This window comes from Myripristis murdjan, chromosome 6, assembly GCF_902150065.1.
Source record: "Myripristis murdjan chromosome 6, fMyrMur1.1, whole genome shotgun sequence".
In the NCBI taxonomy this organism is placed as follows: Eukaryota; Metazoa; Chordata; class Actinopteri; order Holocentriformes; family Holocentridae; genus Myripristis; species Myripristis murdjan.
The window spans coordinates 33,173,751-33,195,850 of NC_043985.1; the positions used below are offsets into that span (position 1 = coordinate 33,173,751).

A 22,100-nucleotide genomic window follows, 5' to 3' on the forward strand; every position below is an offset into this window, starting at 1 on the left:
TGTGTTATGCCGTGTGTGTACAGAGTGTGTGTGCAGTGTGGGTGCATGCAGTTTGTGTGTGTGTGTGTGTGTGTGTGTGTGTGTGTGTGTGTGTGCTCAGCGTCCCTGGCAGCAGTGACTCATGTCACAGCCTCTGATCAGCTGTAATTAGCAGTTTTCTGGCTCTGGGTTAAACTGCAGCTCTGAGTCACTGCTCTCAGATCAGCTCTTATAATCTACAAAAATCTGCAGGAGGGTTTATTTCACAGCACTGAAGGCAACATGACGGCTGTTTCCGGTGGTAAATGTAACCCAGCAATGGTTGATGAATCTCACCAGAGTTATAATTTTTCTCATCTGAAGCACCTTCTTGATACAGCTTGGAATCATCTTTTTTTTTTTTTTTTTTTTTTTTTTTTTTACTTTACATTGAATTGTGCAGTTTAATCTCTAAATCTTTGAGATTATGAGTTAAGATACAATATATAATATCTTCACTGCTTCAGCTGCCCCATCACAACACCCTGGTGGAAAGAGGTCAAAGGTCATGGTTGGTAGAAAAAGAAATGACAGGAGGTTTTAGTTACTTGTGATTATTTCAAAAACAATAAAGCTGTGAAAGCAGACTGCTGAGCTGGGCTCCAGGCTGTGGGCAGACGCTCAGGTCTGAGCAGCTGCAAACGCCCGCCAACACGTTTTAATTGTGTTTGTACTGGCCAGGAAGCTTTTGTACTTTTTTACTTTTTTCTTTTTTCCAGCCAGAAAAAAAAACGCTGAGCGCTGCAGTGCCGCTCCGCTCAGGTTTATTTCTCAAAGGTTTTGAGCGAACAGGTTCACAAACACACGATCACACAAGACAAGAAAGAGCCAGCACATCACATCTACAAGGCCTGTGTGTGTGTGTGTGTGTGTGTGTGTGTGTGTTCTCCTTGATTCCTGTAAGAAGGTGTATTTGTTGATTTGAACGTGGACTTGCTGCGTTTGATTTCCTGGACAGGAAACTTTAAATCTGGGAGCTGTAAGAATCTGATCTTAAAGCAACACGGGTGTGTCGCACCGCTGCTATTGTGTTAGGCATGTTCTGAGTGTGTGTGTGTGTGTGTGTGTGTGTGTGATGTAGCTGTGGTGTTTCTACTGGAAGACCAAAGGAGCAGATCAGTCGTGACTCTGGAAACCCTGCAGCTCGTCCTGTCTCGAGACGATGAGGCTGTTTTCAGGAGGTCAGCGGCCTGAGCACAACACAGATCCAGCTGACATCCAGTTACTGTGCCAAACATGTTGCTGAAAGCTGGAGCACTTTGCACTTTTCACGCAATCTGGTGTCACAATCTGCGTGAAAGTAGCGTTGGATTTACTAAGTTAGCTGACAGTTTGTCAGAGATTCTTCCAGAAGTTTCTCAGCAACATGAGGAACAGGTTAAGCCTCAAAAAGTAAGTAAAAAGTAAAAAGTAAAAAAAAAAAAATTGAAAAGAAATACAAGAAAGAAATACAAGTACCAGAAAAGTAGCCCAAAAAATAATAAAAAAAAACTTTAAAATTACAACAACACTGCATTTATAATGATGATATTTAATAATGAAGCTTCTGTGGCTCAAATGAAAAATGAGGCTCCATAAATCACACAGCATGCATGAGAGAACTGTTTTTTCCTCAATGATACTGTCACTGAGGAAAAAGAAGCTTCGGTGGCACAGTAGTTAATATCTCTACCTGCCCTGCAGGAGACCAGGGTTCGACTCCCCGCCTAAGCAACGACAACAACTTACAAACAGCATATGGCTGGCAGGTAAGCGTATGTCCACAAGGGTGGCAAGCATATTTTTAAAAAAAATTTCAGAAACTTTACGTCTACTGAAGGTTCAGAGATGATGTTGTAAAAACATCCAGGAAAGACGTATTAAAAACTTTCATTCTGGCTCCTCTGAAGACGTCTTCTGGAGGTACAGAAAAGACGCCTTTTTAACATTTTCTGGACACTTTTTGCTTAGTGGGGTAGTACGACAGTGTATTAGTGCCACGAAGAAAAAAAATTACGGAGCTGGGAGTCATAAATTTATGAGAAAAATTCTGAGATTACAAACACAAATTTATGAGAAAAAAACCAGTTTGTCCTCCTCCTGTGGGATCCAGTCTGAAGGAAATCCTGCTGGTCTGAGTCCAGAACCCCAACCTCCTCCTCAGCATCTGGACTCTGAAGAGACGTTGCTGTGACTTGGGCCGATTCAGGAGAAAACAATCTGCTGATTCTGGGCTCAGATCAGCAGGATCTCCTTGTTCCTGAATCCCATGTCAGAGCAGAATCTGCTGAGGGGATCAGCTGCAGGCCTGGGAAACGGCCAGCAGCAGTGTCTGCAGAGTGAAGCTGATCCAAGCGCCTTTAGGAGTGTAAGAGGTTAAGAAAGGGAAGCATAAAACAAGTATTTTCCTGAGCTTTTTTTCTCATAAATTAGAGAGTTTTTTCTTGTAAATTTACAACTTTAATCTTGGAAATTGTTTTTTTTCTCAGAGTATTACCCCCATCCCCCAGCTGTGTCATTTTTTTCTCCCTGCAGTGGCACCAACACGCCGTCGTACCTTTAGGGACTTCCAACGTGGGTCCATGGTGTGTTTACAGTCAGCTTGGGGGTCCAGAGCAGGGACAGGTTTGCGGCCCCTCCCTCCCTGACAGCCGTGATGACACGTGTGTGAGGTCAGCGCCTGCCGACCGCAACACCTCACACACTCCACCGCTCACCTTGTTTTGACTGCTGCCTTCAGTAGGAGTGAAACCCTGTGGTCATTTAGGCTGACGAAAACCTCACTGTGGACAGTCAGCCACCCCACCGCCTGCACACACACACACACACACACACACACACACACACTCAGACACAGACACAACCTCCAGCAGTTGCAAAAGCACCTTCAAAACAACCCCTCCTCCTCCTCCTCGTGGTTCATTATCCAAAACGGTATTTGCAGGCCGGCGCCCCTCCCTTTCCCATGGGACGAGCCAGCAGGACTATTGTTTGGTCATGTGACCCGTGCAGCCGCAGACGAGCTCGCTGTGTTGCAAGGCCGTGTGACTCATCTGACTTATTGCACTGCTGTCGCCAAACTGTAAATACGCTCAACAGCTGATTAGCTGTCGGAGGGGCCGGTGTGTGTGTGTGTGTGTGTGTGTGTGTGTGTGTGTGTGTAATGTCAGGGAGGGAGAGCGCAGCAGCAAACTTTTCCATGCTCATTATAGTTTTTGGGGCAGGACACCAAATTGCTCTCACCGCCTACGATTGGATAAACTGTTTTCCAAAGCTCTTTCCCAAAACTTCATTGATTTATTGATCGTTGCGTGAGCTTTTTGTTGACAGCCGTGTTTGTTTTGTCCAAATCATCATCTGATGAACGTCAACTCCATCATGACTTCATGCTGCGTTCACTCGTGTCCTTTGCTCGCGAGTTCGCCGTGCAAACTTGATCTCAGTTCACTAAACACACCAGTGAACTCGCCGCCGGCCTTCATTCAGAGCTCATCGTCATCACACACTTCAGTTCACTTTGCTGACACACATCCAGAAGATTCAGTCTCTTGATCACATTACAACAAGCCAAAACTGAAATTACACTCACTGTCATATTTTCACTGAAACTGAAAAAACAATCTGAGATAATCCCACTTGTTTCCACACAGTTTGACTTCTGGAAACACGGCAAGTCTAAATGTGTTGAAACCAGGCAGATCAGCCACTGGGATCAAGAAAATGACACTTGATTCAAGAAAACAGTAGAAAAGAGTTGAGCTCTTGAATTTTCTAATACTAAATAAAATGACTCATTACTGTGCAGCTAAACCGGGATTTGAACCGCAAACCCACTGCTCTCAACAACACGGAGTTTCTGTGTTGTGATGAGGAGGCTTTAGTCCCCGCTGAGCTTCATGCCAGTCATTTTATCAGCTTGGGTTTGATACCCAGCATGCATGAAATTAACGAGCTGGTTAACTCTCTGGAAGCAGCACACGGTCTCCAAATCAGGCAGAATGAAGCAGATTGCTCCTCTAGAGTAAAGAAAGTGACACTTGATGCAAAGAAACGGCTTAAAAACAAAACCATCATCTGCTCACCTACAGCTTCCAGAGCTGAGACTAAATCAAAAAGCGACACCAGAGCAAATGGATCCTGTTCAAGAGCAAAGCTGACAGTGAACGCTGCACAGCTTCTCCAGTTCTGCTGAGCAAGGCAGACTGAACCGCGTCACGCTCTTGGGAACCACTGATGAATGCTGCTCACTTCTCACAAGAACAGAAATTCTTTTATCCCATCAGAACCCAAAATATACGAGCACTTCATGCCATTGTTTATGTTTTTCTGAACATTTGACATGAAAACCTCAGACGGACATTTCAAAGTGGTACAGTAATCCTCTGTGTTATTAGTCGCAGCTTGAACCTGAGGGGTTTCCTCCTCATCCTCATCCTAAACAGCACTAAACAAACCGCACACTCTGCCTTTAAAGGAAAACGACCATCGTTTTTCGGCAAAATCCCCCTTTTCCCGACTTCCCCAGACTGAGACCAGATGTTGGACACCATGTTCCCCTCTGGACGTCCAGCGGTGGCATTTCCTGTTAGCTTAGCATAAAGACGTGTAAAGACATAAAGACTCTATTAGCTCTAGTCACCTTCATTTGCTTTCATTAGCTTAGCTTTCATTAGCTACCTGGTTAAGGTTAATATCCTGGTACTGAACATCTCGTCTCAGTCAGAAAAAGGTGACTTTGCGCAAAACGATGGCGTATCCCTTTAAGGATCGACAGAGATGTAGATGTACTAAATACATTACATACATATGGATTTCCACAGGTGAAATCCCTTAAAGTGTTGGTTGTGCCGGGGACAAAATAAACCAAACATCTACATAATGAAACTGATATTTTTCATCAGACATTAAAACGTCAGATGAACGTCCGTTGGCTCTGGTGCTGCTGAGGCGCTGGTCTCTACAGAATCAGACACTTGATGATGAGACAAAGGCCGAGGAACATGATGATGCACAGGCAGGAGAAGTGGAGGGAGAGGAGCAGCAGGATGTCTCCCAGCAGGCCGTTGTCTCTGGGCCGAGGCAGCGGGACGACAGGCGGCGGAGGAGCGGCGGCCTGCGGCATCTCGCAGTAGACGCCCGTCCAGCCCTGGTAGCACTGGCAGGTGAACTTGTGCTTCATGTCCAGGATGTCGTGGTTGTTGAGGTGGCCGCTGACGTGGAACCTGGGGCCCCTGGGCGCCGGGTTGCGGTGGATGTGGAAGAACCGCGGGTTGAGGTGCAGGTAGGCGCCCGAGTCAAGGCTCTTGCGGACGCACTTGCCGTTCTTCTTGCACAGGGCTTTGCTGCACAGCTTGGCGGCCGAGGTGACGTTGATGACGTAATGACCCAGAGGACCGTCGATGTACTTCTTCACGGTCAGGCAGTTCCTCTGCAGGACAAACACAGAAACAAGTGACAACCTGAAACAAGCAGTGTTGGGACCAATTACTCACAAAACTAATCAGTTACAATTACTAATTACTTCTGTAAAAAAGAAATTTTGATTACTACTCAATTACTGCTGCAGAAGAGTAATTCAATTACTGGGGAAAGTAATTTTTATGATTACTTTTTTCTTTTCTTAAATCCTCTTATTAATGCACATACACTACTCACAAAAAGTTAGGGATATTTGGCTTTTAGGTGAAATTTATGGAAAATGTAGTTCACGCTACAGTGATACAGTGATATTATATCATGAAAGTAGGGCATTTAAGTAGAAGCATACACTGGTGATTTCCTCATCTCAAACAATTTCTTGAAACAAAAGCCAACAACAGTGGTGGATATACCACAACAAAAAATGTCAGTGTCAATAACTTGTCATGTGCCCTTGAGCATCAATTACAGCTTGACAACGACGTCTCATGCTGTTCACAAGTCGACTTATTGTCTGCTGAGGCATGGCATCCCACTCTTCTTGAAGGGCGGCCCTCAGGACATTGAGGTTCTGGGGTACAGAGCTCCGAGCCTCTACACGGCCACTCAGCTGATCCCATAGGTTTTCTATGGGATTCAGGTCTGAGAAAGTGCAGGCCACTCCATCTGAGGTACCCCAGCCTCCAGCAGCCGTTCCCTAATGATACGACCTCGATGAGCTGGAGCATCAAACACCTGATGTGAATTTTGCCGCTAAACTCCTTGTTAGAGAACAGCAACTTGTGCAAAAAGTACTGAGACATTGAACAGTTGGACATGTGCATTCAAAAGTTTACAGAAGGTCACATTAAGTTCACCTGTAAAGGTTAGAATGCATTTTAGGTTCATCCTGAAATTTCACCCGAAAGCCGAATATCCCTAACTTTTTGTGAGTAGTGTATTTTTGCACATTGCTGTTGCAGTGTGGACATTGCTGTCAAATTTCATCTCTCACTGTCAGTGTTGGGCACGTTACTTTGAAAAAGTAATTCATTATAGTTTAAAGTAGTGATGCCAGCTTGTCCCGGTGGGGAATTGAACCCTCAGTCTTCTGCACGGCAGGTGGAGATACTATCCACTCTGCCGTCGGGGAACACATGTGCTTTTTGTAATTTGTGCTCATTCTCCATGCATGTTGATAAGTTATGAAAAACTGCGAAGTCCAACCGGTTTGAAAGTTGACACACCGCTTTTTCTCCACAAGACGCACATTTTTTGAATAGGATAATAAAATAATAATAATTAGTAGTAGTAAGTAACGGCTAGTAACGGCGCATTTTATTGTCAGTAACGGTAACGGCGTTGTAACGGGGGAAGCAGTCATTTCTTTGATTACTCGTTACTGATAAAAGTAACGCCGTTAGTGACGCCATTTCTTTGTAACGCCGTTACTCCCATCACTGGAAACAAGTAAGTCATTTTAACCTTAATGGACCCTTTCAGAGCCTCTGCAAGTTCAGTGTTTCCAAAATCTCCAAAATGTTGCTGCTGATCTCCTCCCAAAGCGAGCAGTGGTACTTTAGAGCTGCCATATCATTTTTGAAATATTATATTTTTCAGAAAGAGTGCAAAATAATGTCAGCAGAGTGAGATAACATGTTTCCAAACAGCAACAACATGTTAACACCAGTCCGACATTCTGTCTTTTTCCAAGTGGCAGTCTTCTGTAACACTGCTTTGGTAAAATTATCTTGCCTGATTTTTCCCCTCCTCTTTAAAGGAATATTGCAACGCTTTTGGGTTCTGTCAAAGTGAAAAAATAAACCTTACAGCAGCTCTGAGGCTGTCTGATTCACACAGTGGATCATGTGGATTTGTGGAATACATGTTGACAGAGCCAGGCTAATGACTCCCATAGACTTCAAGTCTTTATGCTAAGCTAACAGGAAATGTTACCCATAGGAACTGAACCTCTGGAGGTACAGAAGTGAAGATGGTGTAAAACATCTGGTCTCAGTCTGGTCTCAGGAAAAGGGGATTTTGCTGAAAACATTGGAGTATTTCTTGAAGTAAAAATTAAACCCAGCATTAGATTACATAACTTGTAAGCTGTATGCACTGATAGCAAATGCAGGCAAATACAGTAAAACAAATCATGTAACTGCAAAAACCTTTTTAGGAAGTAAGAAAAGGAAGATCACTCTCTTGTTCAGAGCCACTCTGTATTTAAAATGGCACATTAAACAAATTATAAATGCCCGAGGATCATGAAACTCTCAAAACATAAATTAATTTGCAAGAAAAAAAAAAATCAGGTCAGCAGCGGCGCAGTCAAAATGCCGAGATCAGCCATCACTGATACGTGGCAAATTCTTTCCTGTTGATTTACGGCGCTGCCAGCTGTAAACAGGATGTAAAGGAATCCGGAATCACCATGTGATCTTTTTCAACAGAAACCCTCCGACCGCTGTCACGTATAAATCAAAGAGCGGCTCGAGGAGATGTTTTGGGAAGCGTGAGGAAACCGGAGGAGGGAGAATCGAGACGTCTTCTCGTATCTTTCACTGTCAGTCATCATGACGGGCGGCCCTGTTTGTTTAGGCATCGTGACAGCGTGGGGAATTTACTGCAGACCGCTGACGTTTATTTATTACCGTATTATTTTTCTGATCAGAGACCACTTCGTTCTTCTCTCCAACAATAAATCACAAACAATCACCCGGTAATTTGCTGCTGTCACCAGGCACAAGCGACCATGAACGTTTGTCAGCTCAACATATAAAATGTCAGCAGGGTGAAAAAACAAAATAAAAGCTCTTCTCTGCTAATACGTGGCTCTGCATGACTTGTAATGAACTTTAAACAGTGCAGAACAACATAAAGCAAAATAATTTTGTGAGCAAATCAGGGGACATTTTTCATCTGCTGACAAATACTAAACACAAAAAACTTTTCTCCAGAAATCACACACCCTGATAAAGGCTGCGTTCAGGAGCCATTCACCAGTATTTGAGCCATTCAGCGTTTGAACACAAGAAATATGACGGCGACCCGGCATCACTGATCTGATGCTTCAACATTTAATTTTAATAATTGTAAAAATATTTTTCTGGCAATTTTTCCCTTAATTTTTCTGGAATTTACTTATTTATGTATCTATTTATCTACCTAATGCTTATGGTTTACTAAATTTCTTTAATTTTTTAGGATTTTTTATGTAGTTTTCTCTTAAATTTTTGCTTTTTTTTTGTTATTTATCAGGTAATTTGTGTCTAATTTTCTGGTAATGTTTTTCTGTTTTTCTGATAATGTCCTTTTAATAATTTAAATTATTTTTTTTTGCTAAAATTCCACAATTTTTTTTCCTCATATGCAAATTGCCTTTCCCTCCAGGTTAATTTGTCTGATGCTTATCCAGCATCACTGATCTGAAGCTTTGTCCAAAGTCTGCAAAATGAGGATAAACTTTTGCAGCAGCGAATTAGAAACAGGAAAACATTACACTTCCCATAACACAAGCTCTTAATGTGACACAGCCTCTTTTACAAGCAGCATCAAATTATTTTGGTCTTGAAATAAAAATGACAAATCAAAAAACCTGGAGGTGGGGGCTTGGGGATGATTCCGGTGTCAGTCGGAGACAAAACGTCAAATCAGGCGACTGTCACCTGAAAACCTGGACGTCTGGTCAACCTACAGTCACAAGCATCCGAAGCCCTTTGGTAATGTGTCTATGGCAGGTTGGCCCACCTGTGTGCGAGCGTATTCTGATGATCCCCACAGGACGACACCTGACACTCCCAGCGCTGCGCTCTCCCCGATGGTGTGGACCAGGTCGCTCTGAGGGATGGAGCACAAAGAAAACACACAAACAACAAACAACAATGAAAATCAGATCAGAACTGGCTTTGTGGTGAGTGTCTTCTCTGCAAAAATATAAAACAAAGCTTTGTGAATGAGGTGGGCCGTAATATCTTCTGTTTTAGAGTACAGGCCATTTTTCTTCTTCAACAGCTGATCTAATGCACTGCCTTTAAAGACAGACCAAACTGCACAGGGTAAAGTAATGAAAGGTTAGGGGACGTCCACCATCTGGCCGTAAGCCTTACACATTTCCTGTGATTAAGGGCCCCCAGCTTTATGGGAATTTGTGGTTTTCTTGATTTTAATACTTATATAATGAGAGATGCTTTAATGAAGGCACTGTTAAAATTTGATTTTCTTTGAGTGATTTAATGTAGGCCTATTTGCATTTGATATTTGAAAACAGAATATGCATGCTATATGAACTATGGCTGAACAGGACTATGCAGTTTGTAAGAATATGATTTAACTGTTCTAAATATTCTGCCATGTGACTCTGCTAATGCAATACAGTCACAAATCACTCTCACAGTTTCAGAGATGGTATCAGAGATGGTGGTCTTGCACTTGAATTTTACATTTATAGGCCGGTTTTATAAGCTGACATTTTATCTGAATTTTCTCTGCAAAGCTGTAAAACTCACCTCTGAAAGGACCTCAAAGGTGTATGCGTAGAAAGGTCTGGAGTAGACGAACACAGGTAAGGTGAAGTCTGTACGGGCGATGGATGCGATCCTCATGGCTTCCTTAACTCTGTAGTGGACGAACTTGACGGTGTTGGCTGACGATTTGAGCACGTAGTCCAGGTAGACGGACGGGTACAGGGCTGTGGTTTCCCTCCACAGCCACATCAGGTGGTCATTGCGAACATGCTCCACGTTGGGGCATTCGCCGGTGTAGCGCTGCGGATGCTGCTTGTACCCGTAGTTGTAGCAGTCCGGGAACAGGTAGAACCCCCACAGCCCGTCCGGCCTCCGACCTTCGGCCAAGACCAAGGTGGAGTTCATGAAGGCCTGGCTGGCTCTCTCGAAACTCTCCTTCGCTTCCTTCTCCACTTTGCTCTCTGGCCAGCTCGGGTGAAGCTTCCGGATCTGCTCCTTGGACTTGTTGCGGTAAATGTCCTTGGAGCCCCAGTTGCGGACCCACTGCGGCCTCCAGTTCTCCCAGTCGATGACGCCAATTCCTCTGAAGTCCTTGTGTGGGATCAGCTTGTCGATGTCAGCCCGGGCCTTGCTCAAGTGCTTGGACAGACTCTGGTTCTGCGGTAGTCCACCGTTGATGGGAACCCCGGCGCTCGAGTAGTAAGGGTAGTACCCGAGGTGGCTGTGGTAGAATATCGTGACGTTCGGCCCGCTGAGGGTTTCATTGAGGTTTGCCACGATATCGAAGACGCTGAGGTCCAGGTCCACCTTGAAGCGGAGGCGGCAGGACTCGGTGGGGGCGTTCCACACGACCACGAAGGGCCGATGTGCGATCAGAGGAGCCCGGGCCTGCTTCATCTGCTCGCCTCCAACTTCAACCTTCACTCCGACAGCGACCCACAAGGCCAGCACCAGAAGACGGGGACCAGTCAGCGCCATGGCTCCAGCGATGCCTCATGGAGCGATTAGCAGTCTGGTCCTGTACGGGACATGAGGAAGAAGAGGAGGAAGAACAGGAGAGAAATGACACGTTTGGAGAGTATATAAGCACATCATGAGGTTCAGCGAGCAGAGACAATGGTGCCAGCTGGTGCGAGGACACATGAATGATGGTCAGTGAACTGAACTGTTCCAGATTCCACAGCACAACACAATGTTCCTCTGTTCCTGGAGGTAACAGGCTTTTGATGAGAGATGCCGGTCCAAACTTCCAAAAGCAGTGAGGAAAGAGTCTGAGCAGTGACTGAGATCAGCTCTTTATCCTTTATTCTTTATCTGGAGCCCCCTTAGCTCTTAGAGAAGGTGGTTGCTAATCTACCTGGGGTCCCACACAAAAAACAGCAACAATAAAAGCAAGAAATAAATAAAATCCGCACTTTATCAATGACACAAAAAGACAAAAAACAAGCCAAATAAATGTAAAGATCAGTAAAGTAACAGAAAGCAAAATAACTCAACATTTGGAACAAAAATACCTACTATGGAACCAAAGATGAAACTGTCAGATACAAACAACAAAAAGCAAGAAAATAAAAACAATCGGAAAATTCTGAGACAGAAAACCACAATAATGTCTGTAAGAAATTCATTAGTTTTACTTTTAGTGACTTTAAAAAAAAAAAGTACTTCAGTCTGTCTGATATTAATTGGAGGTGGGGGGGGCCCAATGACAATCATTTGTGCAGCTCACACACATCAGTGAACAATGAAGAATTAATGGCTGCTCTATTCTCTTCTGGAAACAAGGAGGAAGAAGAGAAGAAGAAGCAGAAACACAAACAAGAGAATCTGCTCAGGATCAGGTTGTTGGAGCTGGACTGACCCTCTGACCACAGGACGGGGTTTTATTCCACCAGTTTTTTCCCCACTGGTCAGGGGGAGCTTGTCTCAGAGAGGGAACATTATTGGAAAAAAGCTTTGAGAACCACTGAAGCAACCGGGCAGACGTCCAGGTGTGGCAGAACAAGAGACCAAACTGCATCAGTCATAATCGAAGATACGTGCTTTAGCTTCCTTCAGCAATTAGCATTAACAGCAGAGGACTGTGGTTATACTGGACAAATCCCAGTGGGAGTGGAAGGATCTGTGTGAAATGTGAAGTCAGGAACTGGTGCAAATAAAATCAAACAAACAATGTGTGTTCAGCAAACCATCGCTAATTAAAGGATCAACCGTTTTCATTTGGCAGATTAGATCCTGTGTGATGACCCGTCAGACGTCAGTCTCCATGTCAGTCATGACAAAAGCCTACTGAGGTTTTATTGAAATTTCACAATAAAATACAAAAAACTAGCACATAAAGCAAATTCTGGTTCTTCTCAAAGCTTAGCAGCGTAAGTCATTGTGTGACAACAGAATGCTTTTGAGGTGTTTTTTTTTCAGAATGGGTGTAGAGCCTCAGAATTATGATCTTATTTATATAAAAATAAGATTATGGGTCTTTCTTTCTTGTATAATAGTTGGATGTTTACACTTCTGTACTGTGCTCACTCAATTATGCATACAGTCCATCCGCCCACACATGTTCAGGCTTCCTTTCCCCCTCATTTTTCTGAGATAAGTCTTTCCAGTTCCACTTTATGTAAGATGCCCCACATCTAATTGCTGCTGGCGCCCCCTCATATGCGAGTAATGGAGGTCATATTTCTGTTTTTCCGAAGCCGGCGGAAAGACAGCGTGACCCGGCGCTCGGGGGAACATGGCCACTGAGGTTGCCTCCAAGGACGCCACGGAAAATCTCCCATCATTCTCTCTCAGCCTGAAACCAGAGAGAGAGAGAGAGAGGCAGGGGAGCAGGAAACCACTGGTGGGCTGGGGTTGCTCCATTCATTTCAACATTTCATTCATCTGGGGAAGAACTGGCTCAGACGCTGTGCACTCTGTTGATTTTTACGGCACAGGAACTTTACGATCGCAGTGATGAAGAACTTGTGGGGTGGAGTGCTTGGAGAAGAAGAAGGAGAAGAAGAAGAAGGAGAAGGAGAGGTGGAAAACGGGGGAGGAGAAGGGAGAAGACGATGAATCACAGTCACAAACAAACTGCAGAATATGTTCCCTTCAGAGCTTTTGCAGAAGACTGTAATTATGAAGCACAAAAGAAAGATTTGCTCGCGTCCACTTCAGCTCAGCAAAGCGTCTCCTTAGTTCTGCGAGGCTTGTACCAATTTCACAACCACGCAGCTTAATGGCTTTTCTGGCGATCGTGACCCAAGACAAACAGCGTGCGGTGAAGTCTCTCAGGCTCTCCTCCAACCACCGAAAGGCCCCGGAGCCTCTGGAAACACAGCCAGGCCCGGCCGCAGAGAGACCCCCCAAAAATACCGTCTGACTCCCAGCTGACAGAAGAGGCTCCGTTTGATGTCGGCTTTCGCCTCAAACACACAGACGCAGCGAAATGCCGAGAGCCTGATTGGATCCAGATGACAGCAGGATGAACTCTGAGCGCAGTCTGAGAGGCCTCTCGTCCCCGGCTTCTGATTCATATGGGATTAAAAACCCCCAGAATGTGCCGTTAAAGTGGTCACTAAAGTTTTAATTGCACTGGAGGTCGTTGAGGTGAGGTTTAAAGTGGGCGTGGCCGGCCGTGAGTTTGAGGAAAACAATAGCTGGAGGGGCAGAGGACGTTGCCGGCATTCACACATTTAAAAGTGAGAGCTGCCCAGAAAAACCACAGAGCAGCTCTGCAGCAGCTGAGGGCCTCAGGACAACCCACCCGAAAGGAATTTAATTCCTTTAACAAGCAGATACCGGCCAAAATGTGTTTTTATTTTTTCTCTCATTAGTATTTTTGTATAAAGACATATTCACATCTTGGAGTCAGAGTCAGGCATTTTTAATTAGCCCTGAGGGGAAACTGGGTCAGCTGCAGATACTCAAATATGCTAAAGAAAATTTTTAAAAAAGGAAAATAAGAAATATAAAAATATGTGCATTAATCCTACAATAATACTACAACCATATATACAGAAATAAGAAACTGAGAACATGTGAAAGTGTTTACCTGTATACACCATACATAAACCAGAGTCTTGCACTATGGAATTATTGTAAAGATCAATGGGAATAAATGTATTATTGCACAGTTACAAAGTTAAAGAAACTGAGAAACAGTGAACAGAATCTGTAACTGTGAGATCATTTGAATTTGATCTGGTTAACAAACTATTTATGTTTGTTTGTTTGTTTATGGTTTGTTTTGCAGGGACACATGCAGGCACATGTAGATGAGCCGATGCAGGTATCAGAGTGCTTCAAGCTGATTGGCTGATGCTCCTTTGAGAGATTAAGATGAAAAACTAGTAAAGGAGAAACAAAGCAAACAGAAAGTAAACAAAAAAGACACAAACAGAAGCCAGATGCAGTGATAACAGAGCGACAGAAGATTAGAGGAAGACAAAACCAGAGAAAAACAACAAAACAAGGAAACACAAAGCTGAGCAGGAGCGAGTCTGATCAGCTGACTCAGCGGCGAGAGGCTGAACATTTAAACATGTAGCCCATTTAATCATCAACAGAAAACCTATGAAAAAATGTTGAGTCAAAAAGCAGCAATAAACTGTTGCTTCTATTCCAGTAATCACAAATACACTGATCAAAATCTGAAGACCAGTTGAGAAATTGCAAGAATTTACATTTTGCACTGTTGGATCTTAAGAAGGTTCTAAGTAGAGCTTCAAAATGCAAAAAGAAGAAATGGGAGTGAGACAAAAAAAAATTTTTGAGTAAGCAATTTATTGCAAACAACCATTAAACTGAAATAGGCTGTTCATCAGCTGATCAAAAGTTTAAGACCACGGCCTTTAAAAGCCCAAATCTTGGCAAAAATGTGGATTCAGTGTCATTTTCTGAATTAAAAAGCCACTGAATATCCAGTGTGAACCTAACTTCACTCCCAGCAACAGCTGGAAGCGGCAAGTTCATGACCCCGTTTGTGTGGGCAGCTGAAAGGCATTCTGGGAAAAAAAATGCACTATTTGGTGAGGTCAGGGCTTACATTTCTCTCTGATAACTGCTTCAAAACAGTTTCCAAAGCTGTTTTTAACTGTTTTTTTATGTGATTTGTTTTTTTACTGTTCCATTGTGTCATGTGGTAGAAATGTTTGCCTCGCCTCGTCCTGCACGTGGCCGTCCAATAAACGCTTAACGAGCTTTAATAAACGCAAAAATGCATGGTCATTAATGGAGAAGCAAAGATTGTTGTTTGTTTTGCTGAGTTTTGGCATGTTGGAGGTGTGACTCTGCATGTTTTCCTCTCCTTCACGTTCCTCTGCTCTCCTCCCAGAGCGAGCAGTGGGCTTTCAGAGCTGCCACATCACTCCTCCTCCCTTTCCTCCATTCATTCCACTACGATATGAACATGAACTTTCAGAGCCTTCACACTTTCTTCACTCCAGTTTTCCATCAGCCCAATAAAGTCCTCCTCATGAGTTTTCCTAAAAGCAGCAGCACTGTTGGCTTTTCAGGACTTTTTCACACTGAAATGCTCCCTCCTCCTCCTCCTCCTCCTCCTCCTCCTCCTCCTCCTCCTCCTCCAGGGAAAATAGTCCCTAAGCGGGGAAACGTTTTGCTTTCCACAGCCAATGATCAGCTGTGTGGTTTCAGAACATTATGAGGCGGCTGCTTCAACCACAAACTCACATTGTGACTCTGTGCTGTGAAATCTTATGCGTGATTTGCTAAATGATTTGTTGACACGTAAATTGTAAACAGGTCAAACATTCAAACTCACTGGAATGGCCCTTTAATCGCAGGCCAAAGTCCTCGCCTCGTTGTGATTCCATGAACTCGTACAAATGTGAAAGTCCTGCTGATGTTTTTCTTTAAAAGCCTGAGCGGCTTTTTTTAATCTTTAATCTCATAACGCAAACAATCACAGCGTCACTTCCTGAGATGTTACGAGCCGCCTGACGGAGCGAGCAGATGGCGGTGGCGGTGGCGTTCATGGTGTGAGGAGCGGCCTATCGGTGGCGTTTGGTTTTGTCGGCGTGTGTGTGTGCAGCTGCAGCGGCGATCCAGTCGCTGGCAGTTTGATTCATGAGCTGCTCGTCTAATCTGGAAAATATGAAGCCGACCTGGAATTAGACTTTAACTGCCATGTCTAACAGTGTGATTATCATCACACACAGAGAGTGTGTGTGTGTGTGTGTGTGTGTGTGAGTGTGCGTGTGTGTGTGTGTGCCATAAAATTGTAAAAGTAAAAATTTGTGCTCTGATATACACCCCTTACATGCACACATGCACGCCCTAGGCAATTGCCTATATCGCCTATGCCAAAAGCCGGCCCTGCACACACACTCACACACACACACACACACACACACACACACACACACACACACACACACACACACACACACAGTGGCATTAAGCCTTGATTAAAGCAGTGTGGTGGTTTGATGCTGCGGTTTCTCCGCTTCAGTTTCCACGTGATGAAGTTTTTATGAATATCAGAGCCGAGAGCTGGAATACACATCAACACACACTGACACACACTCTGACACACACTCTGACACACACACTGACACACACACATCAACACACACTGACACACACACTGACACACACTCTGACACACACACATCAACACACACTGACACACACACTCTGACACACACTCTGACACACACTCTGACACACACACTGACACACACACATCAACACACACTGACACACACACTGACACACACTCTGACACACACACACTGACACACACACACTGACACACACTCTGACACACTCTGACACACACACTGACACACACTCTGACACACACACTGACACACACTGACACACACTCTGACACACACTCCAACACACACAGACACACACACACTGACACACACACTGACACACACTCTGACACACACTGACACACACACTGACACACACTCCAACACACACACTGACACACACTCCAACACACTCTGACACACACTCTGACACACACTCCAACACACACACTGACACACACTCTGACACACACTCCAACACACACTGACACACACTCTGACACACACACTGACACACACTCTGACACACACTCTGACACACACTCCGACACACACTCTGACACACACTCTGACACACACTCTGACACACACACTGACACACACTCTGACACACTCTGACACACACTCCAACACACTCCAACACACACTCCGACACACACTCCGACACACACTCTGACACACACTCTGACACACACACTCTCACACACACTCCGACACACACACTGATAGACACTCTGACACACACACTGATACACACTCTGACACACACTCTGACACACACACTGACACACACTCTGACACACACACTGACACACACTCTGACACACACTCTGACACACACTGACACACACTCTGACACACACTCTGACACACACTCTGACACACACTCTGACACACACACTGACACACACACTGACACACACTCTGACACACACTCTGACACACACTGACACACACTCTGACACACACTCTGACACACACTCTGACACACACTCTGACACACACACTGACACACACACTGACACACACTCTGACACACACTCTGACACACACACTGACACACACTCTGACACACACACTGACACACACTGACACACACACGGACACACACTCTGACACACACACTGACACACACACTGACACACACACTGACACACACTCTGACACACACACTGACACACACTGACACACACACGGACACACACTCTGACACACACACTGACACACACACTGACACACACTCTGACACACACACTGACACACACTGACACACACACTGACACACACTCTGACACACACACTGACACACACTCTGACACACACTCTGACACACTCTGACACACACTCTGACACACACACTGACACACACTCTGACACACACTCAGACACACACACACACACTCTGACACACACTCTGACACACACTCTGACACACACACTGACACACACTCTCACACACTCTCACACACTCTCACACACACAGACACACTCTGACACACACTCTGACACACACTCTGACACACACTCTGACACACACTCCAACACACACTCTGACACACTCTGACACACACTCTGACACACACACTGACACACACACTGACACACACTCTGACACACACTCTGACACACTCTGACACACACTCCAACACACACTCTGACACACACTGACACACACTCTGACACACACACTGACACACACTGACACACACTCTGACACACACTCTGACACACTCTGACACACACTCTGACACACACTCTGACACACACACTGACACACACTCTGACACACTCTCACACACTCTCACACACACAGACACACTCTGACACACACTCTGACACACACTCTGACACACACTCTGACACACACACTGACACACACTCCGACACACACTCCGACACACACTCTGACACACTCCGACACACACACTGACACACACACTCTGACACACACTCTGACACACACTCCAACATACACTCTGACACACACTCTGACACACACTCTGACACACACACTGACACACACTCTGACACACACTCCAACACACACTCTGACACACTCCGACACACACACTGACACACACTCTGACACACACACTGACACACACTCTGACACACACTCTGACACACACACTGACACACACTCTGACACACACTCAGACACACACACACACACACTGACACACACTCTGACACACACTCTGACACACACTCCAACATACACTCTGACACACACTGACACACACTCTGACACACACTCCAACATACACTCTGACACACACTCTGACACACACTCTGACACACACTTTATGCTTTATGATCTCTGGAGGCTGAGGAACAAATTACAGCCACGTTTGTTTCTGCCTGAGCGCTCGGGACAGTCGCACCGCGGTGTGTGTGTGTGTGTGTGTGTGTGTGTGTGTGTGTGTGTGCGGGCCACTGCAGGGAAAACAGTTACCGAGCCGAGGGAGGGGGGTAACCTTCAGAGGAAAAAAAAAAACTCTGAATTTCTGAGATTAAAGTGTTAAATTTACGAGAAAAAGCTCACAAATTCAATCAGCTGATCTGACTCAGCAGCTCATTCTCACTGTCTTTGGAAGCATGACTCAGCAGTTTCCCTCAGCAAAGGCCTCTGCACACCAAGTCCATTGTTTTCGTATGTGCATGTGTTTTTTTAGTCATCTGATTAAAATCGTTACACAGACACGTCACACACTGAGTCCAACGCATTTTATTATTATTTTCATTGTGAAATTTGCAACTCAAGAGAAAAAGGAAACATCGGTTCTGTCTGATGGTGACGCGGCGTCAGAGCAGCGAGGAGGTTAAACTGCTCTGAGACCGAGCGGCTTCAGGTCAGGTTCCTGCAGCTGGACGTGCACATCCTCAGACCGCTGCAGACAGGGCTCCTCATATGCGACCTAATTTTTTTAAGGTGCGAGTTCAAATTTAATTAGGTCGCACCGGTGCTACTTGCAGGAGGACGAGTGAAAAAAAAAAATCATTTTTTTTCTCTCATCACTCCCGTGGCTATGTTAGTGCAGTAATGGTTGTGGTTGATAATAAAAATATTAAGCTACTTTCTGGCTCATTCCTGCGACTCCTATCTCTCCTCTCTCTCGCTCCCTGTCTCTGCCTGCCTTAATGCGTGACGTGCACAGACGTACACGCAGAATGGTCACCGACGATCCCGCTAAAAAAAACTAAACAAGAAGATGAAGCGGTCTATCATTGATTATTTTAAGAAAAAGAAAGTGTCAGAGGAGGCTGTTGATGCTGGAGGCTCTGAAAATAGGGAAGCGACAAGCGAATTTTGGACTCGGAAACCGAGTCGAAAAGGCAAAGAAAATTTCCAGGCTACAGCAGCGCACTGACATAGATTGTGTAACAATGTGAAGAGTCGCCACTCCGCTGTATTTTCACTGGCTAACAGCAGCACACTGGCTTAGCTTGTCTATTCAGAGAAGAGGTATCACTTCGGCGTATTTTTCATATTCAATCTATGTTATCACATGCGTACTCCTGCTCTTTCATTGGTAGCTGAATTGTTAGGTCTGTTTGATAAGAAATTTACATTTTTAAAACAAATAATAATTTAACATATTGTTACAGTAAAAAGTACTCTGTCAACCCTCAGGTGAAATAATTACTGATGCATCCTCTTGTCATTTTTGTTCAATCAATAACATATCATTTTGTGGTTTTATAGAAGTATTGGATCGGGACTCGGTATCGGCAGATACTCAAAATCAAATGACTCGGACTCGGACTCGGGGGCAAAAAAAACGTGATCGGGACATCCCTACTTTCATTTTTATGTTTTGTTTATATGAAGAAGATGATCTATTTTGTACTGCTGCTGCAGAGAAACGTAAAGTTCAAATTAAAATATTTTGCAGACAAGTTTGGGTCATTTTTAATCTTTAAATTTCATCAACATGATAAGGTCATGCATTAATAACACGCTATACAAAGAAAAATATGGTGCTACCTAATTTCTTTTGGTGCTACTAAATGAAAAGCTAGGTGGCACCAGTGCTACCTGTGAAGAAGTTAGTCTGGAGCCCTGGCTGCAGCACACAGAGCAGATCCTGGATCAGCCTGTCCCTGTGGCCCGCTGTGCTCACACCTGTTAGGCTGCCAGCAGGTGATCAAGCTCGCTGCGAAAAACACCAAAAACCCGAGCTGCTGTGAAAACTCTGGAGACAGACGGAGCGTCAACGTGAACGATTTTTAAACAGGCAGCAATTTTGGATGAAAACTAGGGACTTGGTGTGCAGAGGCCTGAACCCAGAGTCTCAGATCCAGACCTCCGGTGTTCAGACCTCCGGTGTTCAGTGTGTTGATTAATTCATTTCGATAAGAGGTGAAGCGTGCACAGGTGATCAGCTGACGTACCTGGCCGTCCCTCCCGGCTCCGCTCTCGATCTCGGCCTCTCGCTCGCTGAACGTCCTCGTCCCTGAGTCTCGTCCTCAGTCTGGTGGGGAGAGTCTCTCTGTGTCTCTGTGTCCCGGCTGCTGCTGCAGCGGGACCCCCCCCCCCTCCACCGTCCCGGGTCCCCTGCTCTCTTTCGGGGGCTGGTGATGCCCCTCTATTGTCCACTCGGCCCCTCCTCGTCCACTTGGCCCGACTCACATGTTCACAGAGAGAGAGAGAGAGAGAGAGAGAGAGCGGCTGCTGAATGTTTCTCTCAAACTGTGCGGTTCCACAGAGAACCTCCATCCACTGAGGAAGCTCTTTGCTCACTTTATCCAGCGACGGGTTCTTCATGCTGTTCTTTGATTTGTATTTTGTAGCAGTGTGTATTTTGGGCTGTTTATTTGCTTATAGGCTTCAGTTTTCCCCCCCAAAAATGAAGAAATGCAATGGGAATTTACTTTTTTCATGCACTTTTTCTGCACCGTTCAGAAAACTGCAGGCCTGAAGTGATCATCTGGATGAAGCTGCTGCTCCGTGTGAGTTTGGTCTGTTAACCCCCGAGCTCAGCAAAACTGGAAAAAATCCTCCTAATTCTGCCTTTATTGCATAATCTAAAAAAACAAAACAGTGTTTTTACAGGAGAAAAGAACCTGTGTGTGTGTGTGTGTGTGTGTGTGTGTGTCTTGATGTTGCATATATTTCATGTCTCTGTCAGTTGTGATGTGTTCAAATAAATTCCCAGCCACTCACTTATTTAGAGTCGCTTCCCCTCAGAGTTCATTTGTGTTTATTTTACTTCAAACTGCTTCTTTGACTTATTTTACTAATTTATTTTATTTTCTCCTTGACGTCTGTCAGCAGGTCAAAGGTCACGAAGCGCTCTCAGCACATGGAAACTTTCAATCAAGGGACGAAAAGTCAAACCTTTTTTTTTTTTAAATCAACCGTCTTCGTGCGCTGCGGTCAGCTCAGGGCTCCACACCGAGAAAACAAAAAGGTGTCAGATGGAACCAAAGCTGGTTCTTCAGAGTGACGCCGCCGCAGAGGAACCATCTCTGGTTCCACAAAGAACCTTTCAGAGCACGGGTGGAACACTCGAGGCAAAAATCTGACAAAAAGCTTTGAATCCCAAGTGAAGACGGACTCGTCCTCGTGAAGCAGCCAAATCCTAAACTGTCAGCTTTGAGTTCTGATTGAGTCAAACTTCTCTCTTTGTTAATCTTCATTTAATCATTTAATTAATTATCAGTACAGCCCATGTTAATTTACTGTTTG

The 22,100-nt window shown here is 44.8% G+C and overlaps 1 protein-coding gene across 1 annotated transcript; it reads right to left on the minus strand.

The window, feature by feature from the left end:
* Positions 1–2,260: 2,260 nt before the first annotated feature.
* On the minus strand, positions 2,261–20,871 carry hyal6 (hyaluronoglucosaminidase 6). The gene is made up of 4 exons (XM_030053190.1): positions 20,804–20,871; positions 9,903–10,878; positions 9,145–9,234; positions 2,261–5,425 (listed from the first exon to the last, which is right to left on the minus strand). Exons 2-4 carry the CDS (start codon positions 10,836–10,838, stop codon positions 4,955–4,957), a joined length of 1,497 nt encoding a protein of 498 aa, XP_029909050.1. The 5' UTR covers positions 10,839–10,878; positions 20,804–20,871; the 3' UTR covers positions 2,261–4,954.
* Between the last annotated feature and the right edge of the window lie 1,229 nt (positions 20,872–22,100).